This window comes from Crocodylus siamensis, chromosome 4 (assembly GCF_052110815.1).
Source record: "Crocodylus siamensis isolate JL-2025a chromosome 4, ASM5211081v1, whole genome shotgun sequence".
Taxonomy (NCBI): Eukaryota; Metazoa; Chordata; order Crocodylia; family Crocodylidae; genus Crocodylus; species Crocodylus siamensis.
The window spans coordinates 19962585-19978103 of NC_143398.1; the positions used below are offsets into that span (position 1 = coordinate 19962585).

At 39.8% G+C, this 15519-nt stretch overlaps 1 protein-coding gene across 1 annotated transcript in view; it reads left to right on the forward strand.

Annotated features, from left to right (window-relative positions):
- The first annotated feature begins 329 nt into the window (after positions 1-329).
- Positions 330-15519, forward strand: part of GNAT3 (G protein subunit alpha transducin 3) — a 32100-nt gene continuing 16910 nt past the window's right edge. The window contains exons 1-2 of the mRNA XM_090046290.1: positions 330-447; positions 9560-9602. Of these exons, the coding sequence (XP_089902416.1) occupies positions 330-447; positions 9560-9602 (161 nt within the window). The remainder of the gene's footprint in view (positions 448-9559; positions 9603-15519) is intronic.

The following is a 15519-nucleotide window of genomic DNA, read 5'->3' on the forward strand; positions in this document are numbered from 1 at the left end:
ACGGGATGCTGAACTAGATGGCTCTTGGTTCAGTTTGGTATGGAAATGCTCATGCTCTTTTATCATGCTTTTCCATAGGTGTAATAGCTGAATGGGACATTTACATTTTCTGACATCATATAGCCGTAATTCTGTGTCCCGGTATAAATTCTGGTTGGTAGCATCTTCAAGTCATGTGACAGGGGAAAAGCAACTACTTAATCTGAAGGCAATCTATAGAGAGGAGGCTGAATGGGGCATTTCAGACTTCATTAAAGCATTGCTGTTGAAGAGTTTGAACTAAAGCGTTTTGTCTACTTAGATACAGACTGACTCTGTAACCCCACGCCATGGGTAGTGGTGCCAGCTCAGAGAGTAAACAGTCAGCCAAAAGATCAAAGGAATTGGAGAAGAAACTCCAGCAAGATGCAGAGCGGGATGCCAGGACTGTCAAACTTCTTTTGTTAGGTAAAACAAAAGTATATTATTCTATGATTTTATTTTAAAGTAAACAGTATTGTAAAGGGATAAATGCAAACATGCTTTCTGATCCTTCAGTGATACTAGACACTTGACTGAACAGGTTTATTATGCTGAATCTATTCCATTTTAAGTATCTTAAATCTCCAGCATAAAGGAAGGATTTAAGGAATGATCACTCCTGTCAGAACAATTATGAAGAGCAACCACTTTTTTTTAATGCAGCAGGTAGTGTAGAAACCAAAGGGTAAAGGTGCAGTGAATACAACACTTACACATGGACTTAAGGAGGCGATTGATTTAAGGTACAGAAATGACATGCCATCCGCTAATGAAATTAGCATTAACTTTTATTAATGATTGTGAACATCACATTGATTGTTAAGAAGCAGGAAATGACTGTAACAGGCGACAAGAACCCAAGCAATGAATATTGGGGCTATATATAAAAAAAGCTTTCAATTTACTAAGTCCCCATTAGGATGATATCCACTTCTATATATTTCTGAACATTATTCTTATTAATATCTAACAGTTAAATATTTTGCATCACTATACATTTGTTTGCTTGGGTGCATCAGAATACTGGTTGTGAACCAACATTCATATTTTTTGTTATAGCTGCATTTATTAAATACTTACTTAGGCAATAAAGGGGCCCAATAATATGAATATCTGGTAGATCCTCAGCTAATATAACTCAGCAGAGTTCCTCTGACTATAGTTTTAGCCTAAATTATTTAAACCAGATGTGAGTCTAACTATCATTATTTAAAAAAAAAATCTAGAATAAGTGAAACCACCCAGTTACCTTCGGCAACAAGGAGCAGTTTGGTTTCTGTCTTGAACATTCTGCATGGCATCTTCAGCCCTGCGGGGAATAAAAAGATCATTTGTGCTACAGCCACACAAGCTACTTGGAAAAATTAAACCTGTTTGAAAGACCTTTAAATATATATATATATATAGAAAATGTTGTATTTTGCCAAAACACCAAATGCTGAAAAACATTGTAACTTAAATGTGTGTGTGTCTCTCTCTCTTACTCTCGATACATGACTATTCTAGATACAAATCCTAATGTAGTCAAAATGACAGACAGAGGGACAGATACAGGATTTTCTGTAGTGAATTAAAACAGTCCATTTAGTCCACTATCCTGTTTCTGATGCCATTTCTATCCATTACTGAGAATTTGAGAGGAGATATGAGTAACCCAGCAGAAAGCATTCATTGAGTAAACTGTCTCTGAGGAAATTTTCTCCCTAAAACTTTATTATTTAAAGATATCCCATCCAAAAGTCTTAGGCTTTTTAGTATTTATCATCACCATTTGGGTGTTTTGTCTACTGTTCAGTCCTTTTTAGAACCTTTTTAACTATCCCTAGGGACTTTCTGGGCAACACGTCCTGCAGGTCAGTTGTATGCTATACGGAAAATAATTTCTTTTTTTTCAGATTTCAATTTTCTGTTTTCCAATGTCATTGAATGTCTCTTTGTTCTTATATACCAGGGGTAGGAAAATGAGAGTGACTGAACAACTTTCTTTAAACCATCCATTATTTTGTTTGCCTTCCTTAAGGTAGAGACAGAGTTTTTCAATAGAAAATATCCTGGCAAATTTTCTCCTGTAGAACTCTCACAATATGCATTATGAGTTGTCAGCCATCTACTAAAATCCATGTGAAAGTAGTGGAAAATTTACTTGATCCTTTTTAAAACAATATAAGAAGCTATTAAGACACTGTTGTGTGCTGGGTCTAGTAGAGAGAGCTTCCCCAGGCCCAGAACTGCAAAGCCACCCTGAGCTCTCAAGACTTACAGGGGTACAATGCATGGCTCTTTCTTGATCAACCAGAAATGTTGGCAAAGCTAGAGACTCTCCAGCCCCAACAACTTCGGTCTAGATGGGAAGCAGGGACAATCATAAAAAGGCCAAATTTGTTCACGTTATTTTACTTCCATTATCTGTGCCAGAGTGTTGACAGAAATGCTGATTACATCTTTTTCATGGAACAAGGGGTAAAGAAAACTGTAGTTTCCCAATTTACAAAAGTCTTCTAATGGACAGAAGCATAAAGTCCTTTTTAAAACAGAGTCCTGTCCAGGAAAAGCGGTCCCATCCCCTACCTCTCACCCAGACACGCCCATAGATAACACTTGCAGTTATCAGTTAGGGGTAAACTCCAGAATGATAATTAGTCTCCCCATGAACATGTTGAAAGCATAATCCAGAGCTATACTTTGTTCTGTTACATAACATCTAGCGCTCATACTTGACAAGGTGAGGACTTTCTATTTGTTTATACATCAAGTGCAATACGCACCCTTGACACCGCAAAAACAATCAGCACTAAGAATGCAGTAATAATAGGCAAATGTCAAAAATGGGAAAGCTCAGCTTCCATTTGAACAATCACAAACAAACTTAAAGAACTTGCCATGACTCAAAACCCATTCAAAAATATCACCCCACACATGGACACTGGTTCACCGGCCACTTCCAGCTCTCTGGGAAGTTGGAACATAGCCACTTACATCAGACAATAGCCTGTTCCCTAGAGAGGGCAAGGATTTAGATAGAAGCCGAAAAGCAAGAGAATAAGGTCTGTCAAGCATCTCCAGAAGGCTCTCTTATCTCCCAAGAACCCTGGATTTAAAGTTTCAAGAGTGACTAGTGATTTGGGTGCCCATGCTGAGATACCTCAAACAGGACTAGTTTCCAGAAAATGCTGAGCAACACATCTGCTAAATGCAGGTCTTGGTACGGCATCTCAAGCTGGACAGCCAAACTCTCATGTCACTACTTAAAATGTAAGCTTCAGGTAGCAACCCCTAGAGATCTCCTTTCAGACACTGAGGCTCATACACTTGGCTTTCTACTTTTGGAACGGCCCATTTATGCCTTCTACTCTTGTATGGAGGAATGAGAGAGGAAACGGAGAACTGGATCCCTTTATATTATTAGACACTAAGGAAGCAGAGCCCAAGAAACCACTCTGCCAGTTGGGCTGATTGTGCACATCAATATGGTCTCCTTCTCCCTGTGCTCCTGGGCAAGGACAGACTGGGACAGAAGCAGGGAGGGAAGGGCTAGTAAGATGGCTGCACCTACTCCTGAGTTTCTTATTCTCATCCTCATTCAACTACTGGAGATGCAGGTAACATGTGATTTCCAGCCCACTTTCCAGATTTCAGAGGTCTGAGTGATATTTGTTAAAACAAAACAAAAAAATGGAAGGAGACAGAAAAATCCAAAATTGTAGGCAGAAGGAGTCGAATAGTATCTTAATAATAAAGTCTCAGATATGATAATTGTCTTCCTCATTCTTCTTATTCACCCAGCTGTTAGATCAACTCATAGAATTTGCAAATTCAAAGAAACGTTGGTACATTTTGTGACTTTCAAATCAATTCTCAGGCAAAAAATATTTCCTCATGATTTGCCTGCCTAATGCTGAATGCTTATCCAAACAAAACCCTTAGTTTCCTGGATAGCAAAACAGGTGCTAATTTGGAAAAAAGAAGTGGGGGGGGGGGGGAGGAAAAAAAAAGCCAAAGCTCTACTGTTTTATCTCATTTTCATCACCAACCACATCATAGGTAAAGGTTCTTTAGGGGAATAGGGGAGTGTGGTATTCGAAATGAAGTTCATTTTTTTTTCCTCTAAGACTGAGTAAAAAGTTCAAAATGCCCAAAGTCCAGATGATCAAAGCCATTTATGGCCTATGTCCTCAAAATACTTGGGCAGCTAAGTAGTTTTGAGGATATAGGCCTCAGAGCTGGAATCCCGTTTTCACTTCAATGACACTTAGGCCCATACTTTCAAAATCAAATAGGCATTTCTTTACTCACCCTTGCAAGACCTATGGACTTCTTTAGCTACATATAAGCTGTTAACCCACTGTTAACCCTATTTTCATCCAAATGAGGCAATTTAACTGTTTCATGTTAACTGTGCAGTAAAGGCAGTACCCAAGTCTGTCATGAGTACACAAGTTGTATTAGAAACCAGCAAGATAACATCCAGTTGCTAAACACCACCTGGCACCCAGTACAGAACATCCATCTTCTTTAGCAACGTATTAACTAGTTATGGTTCCACCTACAATTGATCCATTATTGCCTAAATTTTAAGCACTACAATTGTCAACACTAGCTATGATTTGACAGAGTGGTAGAAAATAACATGCTAATTAAAGCATGTTGTTGAATAATATTTTCTAATATAGATTATTTTTCAGTGTAGATAACAATCAGCTCACTCCCCAGCCATTGCAGTCCTTCCTGTAGCTTTCAACTTCTTTCCTCGCTCTTGATTTTATGCCTTCCTTCATGATGTCTTTCATCTTCCTCAACATGCATAGCTGAGAATCCTCCTCCCCGACACACAAACACAGGGTACACAGGGTATGGACAGATACTACATTTGCAATGCTAAAAATGTGCTTGTAATCTAAAAGCACAGATCTCTGTATTGTGACAAAAATGGCAGACCCGCCACAAAAAGATTTTATGAGCCCATCTTTGAGGCTATTTCACATAGCAACGTTTCTGTAGCAAGATATTTTATAGCACTGTATGTAACATCTGGTTAGTTACAAGTAGTATTACAGGGGATTCCTTTGGTCCCACAAGAGCCCACAGTCCTCCACTTTCCTCTCCCTCTCCCACCCCCATGCTCCCAGTGGGGTAGGCAGGAAAGAGAACAGCCCACCAACCTAGCAAAATGCCAAAGAGCCTGCCAGGGCCCTGCTACTTCCAGATTGGTTGCCCTAGTGCCACTGGCAACAGTGCCAGAGCCACTATTCCCACCACAATGGCAATACCCAGCACTCTGGCAGCCACACTGAATGCCTGTATGAACCTTTGGTGAACAGGCTCCCCTGAGGAGAAGGGGACAGAGTAGTGCTCTGTTGCTGCAAGGCTGGAGAGCTCGTCTTTGGGGCACCATTATAGTCTTCCAATCAGGGGACTGGAATGCCTGTATGCTCCCATAGTGCTATATTTTTGTAGTGCTACAAAGTGCTCAGGCAAATTAACATCGGTCCACAACCACACACACTTCTTATTCACCATCCACATCCTTCAAATCCCACTTCAAAACATAATTATTCCATGAAGTCTCAACAATAATATCCCCATAACCACCCAATAAGAGGCAACGATATGTATAGGTGATATCTTCAATTGGACCAACTGCATAATTAAGAGGGATTTAAACAAGATTGTGGCCATAAAGCACCATTCTTCAATTCTATATTTGTTTATTTTACACTACTTATGCTTGGGAATGGTGGCTTGATTCTAATGCGCAATACACATTTATTTTGTATGAAACAGTGTGCAAGAACCAAGCTCAATTGGGTTCACTTTGCTTAATAAGTGACTAAATTTTTGAGCCTGTATAACCATTCATAACCTTTGGAAATGCTATCTTCCAGTTGTCAAGTCATTCCTAATCAACATTTGTCTTTAAACTGATCAAAGGGCCAAGTTATTCCTTCATAGGACTAATTTAGCAAAGGTCATTGGGAGTAACTTGGCTTAAAGCAATTTAAAGCAGTGCTGCAGTATCTCGTATTTTAAGAAACCATGCTGCCTGTACAATTTATACTAGTCTGGGCAGAAATTAAGAGTTAACATGGCCCAATATAGGTAAACTTTAAAAAAAAGCATAGTTTTGCTTCAAACCAAGACCCAAGCACTAAAAGCTTATTTAGTCTCTATCCTTCCAACTCAAATCTTTTGACTGTAATACCACAAGAACAAACTTACTGACAAGTTTCCCAGAACCATGTCAGAGAGAATAGGTCAGGAATGTTCAGCAACACGTTTCAGGTTAAGTCATTAGAAAGGTCACTTAAGTCTGTTACAGAATTTCTGGTGAGAACCAGAGAGGGGTACCTCCGAATGATGAGGGCACCCGGTTATTCCAGGTAAGTACTCTAGGTATTGAGCAACAGAGACAATCTCTGTCTCCCTTTCATGGGCAAGGATGAGCGTACACATGCATACAGACTGAATATTTGAGTGGCATGTTTTCACCAGAAAAATAGTTTTTTTTATGGCACTCACTAAGGATATAGCATACCCAGGTCAAATCTTTTGTTAAAAGAAAGCAGGTTGCCTTTGTAGCCCAATAAAAATGAAATCTCAAAATGTTTTATAACATAGAATTCTTGTTTGTTGGCCTTTTTCAAAAGTGGTCACTGACTCTTGGATGGCTCCATTCTTGAGAAGTCTTTTTTGAGGAACCTTTTGGTTTACTAAATTGAGGCACTAAAAACTTGAGACCACTTCTGAAAATGGTAGCTCTGATGTTTTTTAGGCATTGAAGACATGAAGTAAAAGATAAGAGTCATGATTGACTATATCTGGTTCCTGGCAAGCTGGGAAAATAGCCATTTAATATTTTTTAAAGTTAATTGAACTTTTCACAGAAAGAAATGAAGTTTGGATTGAGCTGTGGGCCCAGATGAACATCAGTTCTTTTTTATTCAGAACAGTTGAGCTATATTATCACTTCTTCCCTGGCTCTTCAGAAGGGAGCAGTGGTGACCAAAACCCTATAAACCCTTGGGCAGCAATTTAAGTGCTATTGTGGCTCTGAGCTCTTTGTGCTCAGTTATTGAAGTCCTGCTGCTGAGGGAGAGGAGGGGAATGTATGTAGAGTTATAGTTCTGTTATTTTTTACCTCATTCTGAATGACCTGGCAAATGGAGTTAGCTGGACTTGATGGAACAAGTACAGATGCAGAGTTGCAGTAGATTGTTTCTGTCCCATCCCCTTGAGAGCAAGTGCATCTATGAATGCCTGGGAACTGAGCTTAATTGCTCTATGTAGCCCATTATTTTGTTTTTATTGCTGAGTGATACATTAAAAATATATGCAGATGAGGAAAGATGCACCCATAGGATAGAAAACCCAGATCAGCTAATTTAACCTTGAACAGGAACTCATTTGCATATTATTTTCACTAACATCTTCCAGCTCCCTCCCTGTCCCTGGCCCCTGCAGCATGTGTACTTTGCATGAACGTCAATCCCATGAGTTTTCAAACTGAGGCCAGCAGGGGTGCATGGGGATTTGTTTCATCTTCCAAGGGTATTAGTAAGATACTGAATAACCTATACCAAATTTGCAATTTCCAGATGCAAAACTGATTGTTGACACAGTCATAATTATTCACAGTGAGTGGCAGAGGGCAGCAGCATCTAACTTTGCATAATCTCAGTATTTTTCACCAGCGCTTTCTGTAACTCATATTAAGGATTTCAGAAACTGTTTTGCATATGTCTTGCTATTGGTTGTGATTCATTTGCTTAAATTAATCACTGACATTTAAGTGCTATTCAATTCATAAAATCCGTTTAGAAAATGTTTGTAATCAATTCATTCAGTTCATCCAGTAAGCATCACTTAGAATAGCTACAGCCTGACTGGCCACAGGGCAAAACTGGATGCAAGTCAAAAATACATTGCATCCACTTTGCATTCTTGAAATAAATGACTACAGACAAGGCAGGGCAAAGGAGAATCACATACTTCAAAATTAGCTCCAAAATTATGGCCTTGTTCAACTTACAAACAGTTGGGCCAGATTGTTGTGGGTAATTTACTTACAAGGACTTGCTTCTCCCTGTTAGCAACTCAAGTGAGTAATTGCAGCTACCCTTGCTCTGCAGTAGGAGAAGCCATTCTTCTTCACCTGAATAGGAAGACTGGGGTCATACAGTTATATGAACCCAGACCTGACCAGATATAGATCTCAAATCCTCAACTGACTTTTAGTCAGCAGATGACTGCACCCAGTTAAAATCTGGAGGTGACATTATACATTACACTTAGACCATACTAAAGGCACTTAAAATGTGAAGATGCTTACAGATGTTATCAAACAAACTTTGCCAGAAGAAGCTGCGTGTCAGATCAACCCAGGTCCACAGCAACTGGACATTTCAGTGGAGCTTTTTTGACATTTTTATCCAATAGCTGATTCAATCAATTATTACATAAAAGAGTCAAAAAAGCCCCACTAATGCACCTGATCTATCATTGGGCAAGCTGTGTTCAACTAACGAAATGCCTGTCCTGGGTATGTACTGGACTCAGTATAAGAGCTTACGGAGTTTAAAGTGCCTTTTTTTAAATGTCTGTAAGCAGCCTGTGTATCCACACATTAAAGCTTGTTAATTCATGCTAAGTGCCCTCTCAAAGTTATACTATATCAGGCAAGGTTTAACTCTGGGCCATGCTACCAAGCACATGCCAGGGTCACTTCAGTCCTCTCCATGGAGATAAAACAAGCAATTTGCAGTACTCCAGCATCCCAGGATGCACCACTCCCAGTTCACAGTCCCTCCTCTTCTCCCCTCTCCCAAAGCCAGAGCAGCAATAGACCCCAAGTGTCCTGGCTCCTAACTACACCTGTAGTGGCAAGTCAGAGCTGCACAGGCAAGGCACAATATTAACCCTTAGAGTATGCGGTGAGCAGTCACATGGTATCTTCAATACTGCTTAACATTCAATAGCTTTACTATGGTCTACGTGTAACATACAGCTTCACCCTTGGTCAATACAGCTCCGGGAAGACATGAGCTGTGTCAGTGGCAAAATCAATTGGAATCCATGTTTCACACTCTCTGATTTTACCTCACAGTACTTGGTTATGGAAAACACAAGGCAGAGCAAGTTTGTGTCCATAATGTCTCTGAGTCCATCAGCTAGGGAAATATTAAATGTCCACACCCTCTTTCACAAAAGCCAGTTGCTTTCTTGTGCGGAGAGAGGCACCTGTTGCACTACGTGGAACAATCAGAAGTCAGACTTCTGTCACACTCCAGGGCGAGCGATTGTGGACGGCTCCCCCAGAAGGCAGCATGACCCAGAATTAAGGGCAGCATTTGCCTACTTCTATTCATTAAGAGCTTTCCGCTGCTTTACCCACCTCATTGGATATTGATAAAACCCAAATCTTTTATTTTTCTCTCTCCCTTTGTGCAGCCATATAAACTTAAGGAGTTTGCAAAAATTATGTTTAATGTCTAATAGAGTTAATCGTGCATCAGTCAACTTTTTGAACTTTTCCTTTCTGCAGGTGCTGGGGAGTCAGGGAAGAGCACTATTGTGAAGCAAATGAAGTAAGTTTATGAATATGTAGATGAAGCAGAGAATGTGACTATGGGAAGCATAAAGCTATGAGTTGTTACAGTGAATTTATTTTTCAATATCATGCAAAAGAAGTAATTAAAAAGATTGTCTTGATTATTCAGCCCAGTAAAACAAGGCCTGACAGGGAATCTGACTTCTCTTTACAAATATATCAGGGTAATAAACAGAACCGGGAGGGGGAAATACATTTAAATTAGAGGACAATGCTGACACAAAAACAAAGTTGTTAAACTAGTCTGGAATACCTGTAGACTAGAAACAAGAAGTTGTTTTTCATCATCAAAGGAGTAAGGTTCTGAAACAGCCTCCTACTACAAGGAATGGAATAGCTTTTTTAAAGAGGATGCTTGATCAATTAATGAAAGTCCTCTGCAATAGCAGAAGACTACATTCATTGAAGCAGGAGGTCACTGAATGCAGGTGGAGTCCTTTGAATTAGATTTGAACATACAAAGAGAGGGGAGGCAACCTATTAGCTTGCTAATGAAACCTATCTGATAAATCTTGCATTGATGCAACACCTACTGGAGTTAAAGGGAATCTTCCCACTAGCTTCAACAGGATTTGCATCAAACTAGATATCCTATTAGGGAGTGGCAGGCAGTAGATAAGCACTGATTTGTACACAATTGCTCTAATTCGTACTCATCACCCCACTCCCTTGCAAGAAGAAAGATTGTTTTTGGGCCCACCCTTGAAACACTCACCAGAGAGTGGAACAGAAGGGCTTTTGGATTTTGCTACCATCCAAATAGTAGTGTAAGCCTAGAGCTGTAACAGCTATGACAGCCATTTAAGGGCCTGGTTCTACTTGCATTGAACCTTGGCTTATTTCCATTGAATGCAAAGGGAATTGAATTACACAGTGAATAAACTTCATCATGGATTATTCTATTACAAATCATAACTTGACAGCTCAGGTTCTTTAAGATGTAATGAAACTGGCTAGGAGTTAATAAATCATTTCATTTTCTCATTTTCAAATAGCCAAAGTAGCCAAAGTAGAGACTGCATGTCTGATTTGAAGAAGTAGCTCAACCGTACCAAGTCACTAGCAACATAGCTCATACCTAAATGCATAACCCAAAATCTCTGTATATATAATCTTGTAAAACCTTATAGTTTTGTCTAGATTTCTTTTTCTAAATAGTCATTAGGCAAATTCAGAGAGATTGGAAAATTGCAGAACTGAGAGCACTGTGAACATATCCTCAGCTAATTAGCAGCAACCTGTTCCAAGGAAAACATTTTTTAGCAAGAGAAATTTTAATAGGTGGGCTACTTCAGCCCTTTTTGTTTTTCTCTCTCTCACGACCTTATTCACATATTTAAAGAGCAACTTAGACCGTATTATGTGTTTGAAAAAAATCACAGAATGATAGAAAAATGTTACAATAAAAATAATTTTCCTTTTTGTTCTACTGATTATGTGGAGACACAATCTCAGTATCACCAGCAATGCTTTCCCAACTTCCCATCTTCTGTAAGATGTCTTATGTTTTATTGTTCTCCTTGGGCACATCTACACATGCACTTTAACATGCAGTAGCCTATTTTACTGCGTATTATAGTGTCACAGCAAAAGCCATCCTAATATGGTAATGTGCAGTAAAATTAGGCCGCTATACAGTAAGCATCACTCAAAAGTATGATTTCACTACTGTACATTAGGGCACCCTAATACGTATTTCATTAGAGGACATTTATACATGTGCTCCAGGAGTGAGAGAGAGGGTGCTTTAATTAGAATGACTCAGAGGGTCACTAATTAGAGATTCACTCTAATTAAAGCACCTGGAGCATCTCATGTATCAGTGTCCCCATGCTTCAAAATGGCGGTGGGAGCACTTTATCTAATGCTTATCAAACAAGCTTTAGATAAAAGTGCTCCTGCCACTATTTTGTAGTGGGGGGATGCTGATACATCAGATGTGGAAGGCTGCTGGAGTACAGTAATTGTCACACTTCAACAGACCTGATTAATCAAGTCTGCTCCAATGCACTGGAATTAAAGCACATCAGAACAGCCTCCCTGCTTGTGTATAGGCACCCAGGGGTACTAAATTTAATGCATCAGAACAAAAGCTCATAAATGAACATGTAAATGCACCCCTTGTGAATAAAGCTGAGAAGCAGAGTTAATTAGTTCACATGGGGCATGTCTACACAAGATGCTGACTGCGCAGTAGCATGCCACAGCATGGACAGTGCTAATACACTACTGTGCAGAGTTATTAAGCTACTGCACCATAGCATCACCTAAAAATTTTCATCAGCACTTTGTAAGTACTAAATAAATGCACAGTTACCAGAGTTACTGAGCAGCAGTGCCTGCAAGCATTTTTTAGCTGATGCTACTGCACAGTAGCCTACTGACATGTTTGGTTTTACAACTAGAACAAGTACTAAATAAAAGCACAGTATTGGCTTCACAGCAGCATCTCATGTAGACACATCCACTGCTCTAATTCAGCAGTTTACCCTATTCAGCCAAACATGTCAGTAGGTACTTAAGCCACATGGAAGTTGTACATAAATTCATTCTTATTCTGAAATGCATATAAGCATGTTTGTTTTGCTGACCTGCGAAGCGAGAGATGGCTGACAACAACAGTTCTTAATGGCACTGAGAATTAGACTGAAAAGCTCAAGATCACTTTTAAGGCCCCCATGGCTATGAAATTTACAGCTCAGAGTGTGTTCCATACAAAAAATTGACAAAAATGATGGTGATCATTTTTTTTGCCTTTTTTTCATACTTTTTTTTCCCCCATGGACAGTGTCAAGTTTTTAGCAAAAGTGCAAAATTAAAGTATTTGCAGTCAAAAAAAAAACCATTTAGCTTTTGGGCATTTTTTTCAACAAAATGTCACACACACAGTAGGTTCGGTTCACAAATTATGCTATTGTTAAAAGCCTAATTTTTCATTTAAGAAAAAGCATTAATGGAATATTTTACCCAGTCCTAATGAGGTTATTCTGATCCAGGTAATACAATATTATAAAGAACAGATGATGCTATTATGTGTTTTATTGGTCATCTCGCTGGAGACCTGTTCCAAAACTCACTAAAGTCAGAGTCTATCCAAAACCTATTGACTTCAATGAAAAATGTCCTATGAAACTCTGGGTAAATTGACACCGCAGTGAGGAGATACCAGAACTCTAACATTGGTACCAGAAGCATGGCAGAAACAGGGTAGATTAGCCACAGCTGAGCTAGCTTGTTTAAAGCTATACCACTCATGAATATACACTATACTACTTGGATACACTCTTCACTATAGCGTGGGAAGACATGTCATCGCTCAAGCTTGTGGTGTCTTAACACAGAAAAAAAACAGACATTTCAAACATATGCTAACTGACCCTGCCTGTTGCAGCTGAATTAACCACACCTATCTGATAAAAGTGGCATCTCCCTACACTTAATAACAGGAGACTAAATTTGCCCTAAGGGTGACATGTCACTTATTATGAATAACACCTAACGCAACATGGTTTCAACAACATGAGGTTTTCTGTTAAAGGTTGTTAACTTTCTCAGGAACAAGGGCAGTATTCCTCTGACACTAGGTACAAACGTTCAAAAAGCGCAAGGCCAAATCAATCCAAGTTATACAGTTTTCTGTAAGCGGCGTAGTTTAGATCGGTAGTGAACAGCGCACACATTCTTTCCTTGGTGGGGGGAAGGGAAAATGTTAGGCTGGGTTCTGCCATTTTTAAACCAGTCTATGTGTCCTAAACTTCTGCTCTGCTATGGGTATAGACTGGTTTTTGACTGCTTACACTGGTAAAAGTGTAATGTCTGTACCTGGCCCAAGTGTTAATAACTGATGCTATCTTCTGAGCACTTCAACATGACAACACCGGTTTTAAATCTTTTTTAAAAGAAGTCCATGCCCCCAAACTGTACTTGAATATGTTTCTCTGCTTGCTAAAGGCATCTTAAAAGTTTGCTGCTGCCTTAGAAGTCCACAGGGTAGATGACATGGAAGCTGCCAGATCAAGTAAATATAAGTATACATATAGAAAAAGCCTCAAGAAAAACCAAGGGTTCTTTTCCTTTAATTACAGTAGCATATTTTATTTTGGGTGCTTATATTTTCTTGGTCCCTTTGTTCTACAAATGTTTTGAAAGATAAAACAAAAAAGTTTACGTTGGTTGTTTTGGGATCTTTGTCTCTTGTTTGATCTCATTCCCTCAGATATTTGCAACTCCACCGCGAAAAAAATCCCATTTTTTTTCAATGCCACAACTGCCACATGGACCCTACTGCTTTCTTTGCCATGACAGACTAAAACAGCCAACCTCAGAATTTGAATGTTCTATAGTCTGGAGTTTCCTTGCATTTCCTCCCATCATTCATACTAAAGCACCTGTTCTCAGTACTGATCCTAAAAGGTTTTGAAAATGTGTCTGATTTTTCCCCCTGTAAAACATGCTGTAACCACAACGGTTGAATTGCCACTCAGCTGGGTGACCTACTTTGCCTGTTATGAGCATGTGGACCTTTCAAAATGATCCCAAAATGCCTTTGCTCCCCCGCCCCCCTTCCCCAATATCCCACGCTGTCTTGGATCCTGGACACTACATAAAATTGGGACATATACAACTCTTCTTCCTTCTTGAAAGTTTTTACAAATGCTTGGGGTCTCTCTCATTTTGGGCCAGATGTAAACCACTGGCATCAGTGGGAGTCTCTAACTTCAGTGGGCTTTGAAACACTATATTTTCTTGCATACAGCATATACCCTTCATCTCTTCCCCAACACCTCCCATGTGTAGCGTGCATCTTGTTTTGAAGAGAAGCCAGAAGGAAAAAAAGACAGGATCTTTGCAGCTATGAGTAGCAGCAGTTAAGGACCTGAGCCATCTCCCAATACTGCTACCAGCCCACATGCCCAGTCTAACCCTATTCTCTGGCTCTGGGGATGCACACTGGGTGACAACCTCACATGATGAATCTGGGACACCATGCTGAGTCTCCTACCCACTGTGCTGGCTCTGTGGTCCAACCCCATATGCTAGGTCTATCTGTGAACTAATCCCCTACACACACCATCCCCTCTCAGAGCTATGCCAATTAATGCTGCCATTGCCATCCCACCGGCAAATTTCTGGATCCATTGGGATCCATTTTTCTTGCATATAATGTGCACATCAATTTAACCAGCTGGTTCTGGGGGAAGATATAGGTCATCTGCATGAAAATACAGTAGATTCTAAATATTATTTTAATAATATAGCTGAAACTACTAGCCCCTTTAGGTGCTAAAACTAACTTGGACATGTTATAGAGCATTTTCTTGTCCATCACTGCATGCAACATTGCATCTCCTGTTCCTAGCTGCAGAAAAATAATAGGATGCATGGACAGGTTTTATTTATTAGTAGTCAGCTCCTCTTCTTTGACTGTGATGGCTTGTCTTCTACATGAATATTTGCACCTCTACCCAAAAAACCCTGTTCATTTAGACGTAGTCTGTCAAAGCTTTTACTCACTTGTGTAGTGAGTAAAGATTCCCCTCCTCTTTCCAGTCAGGTTGTAGCTCTGCCTTTTTCCTACTCGATATCCTGTCCTCTGCTCTGAAGCCACAGAGGGGGCAGGATGGAGGGAACTGTGTTGTACTTGCTAGCCCAACCGTGTGGCTCAGTGGGACAGGGGAAAGAGAAAGAGTGGGCACCAGAAAGAAATGAAGTAACTTCTCTAGAACTAGTGAGGAGCTGTGTGTCTTCCTATGTCATAATCTAATCTCGGGGCTATTCCTGAGCTGTGCATCTGTGTCATTGCAAAGCTGCAATCCACCCCTCAGCATAAGATGAATTGACTTTTCTGTTCAACCTCCCTATCCATCTGCCTATGGATTGCAAGACAGAGACAA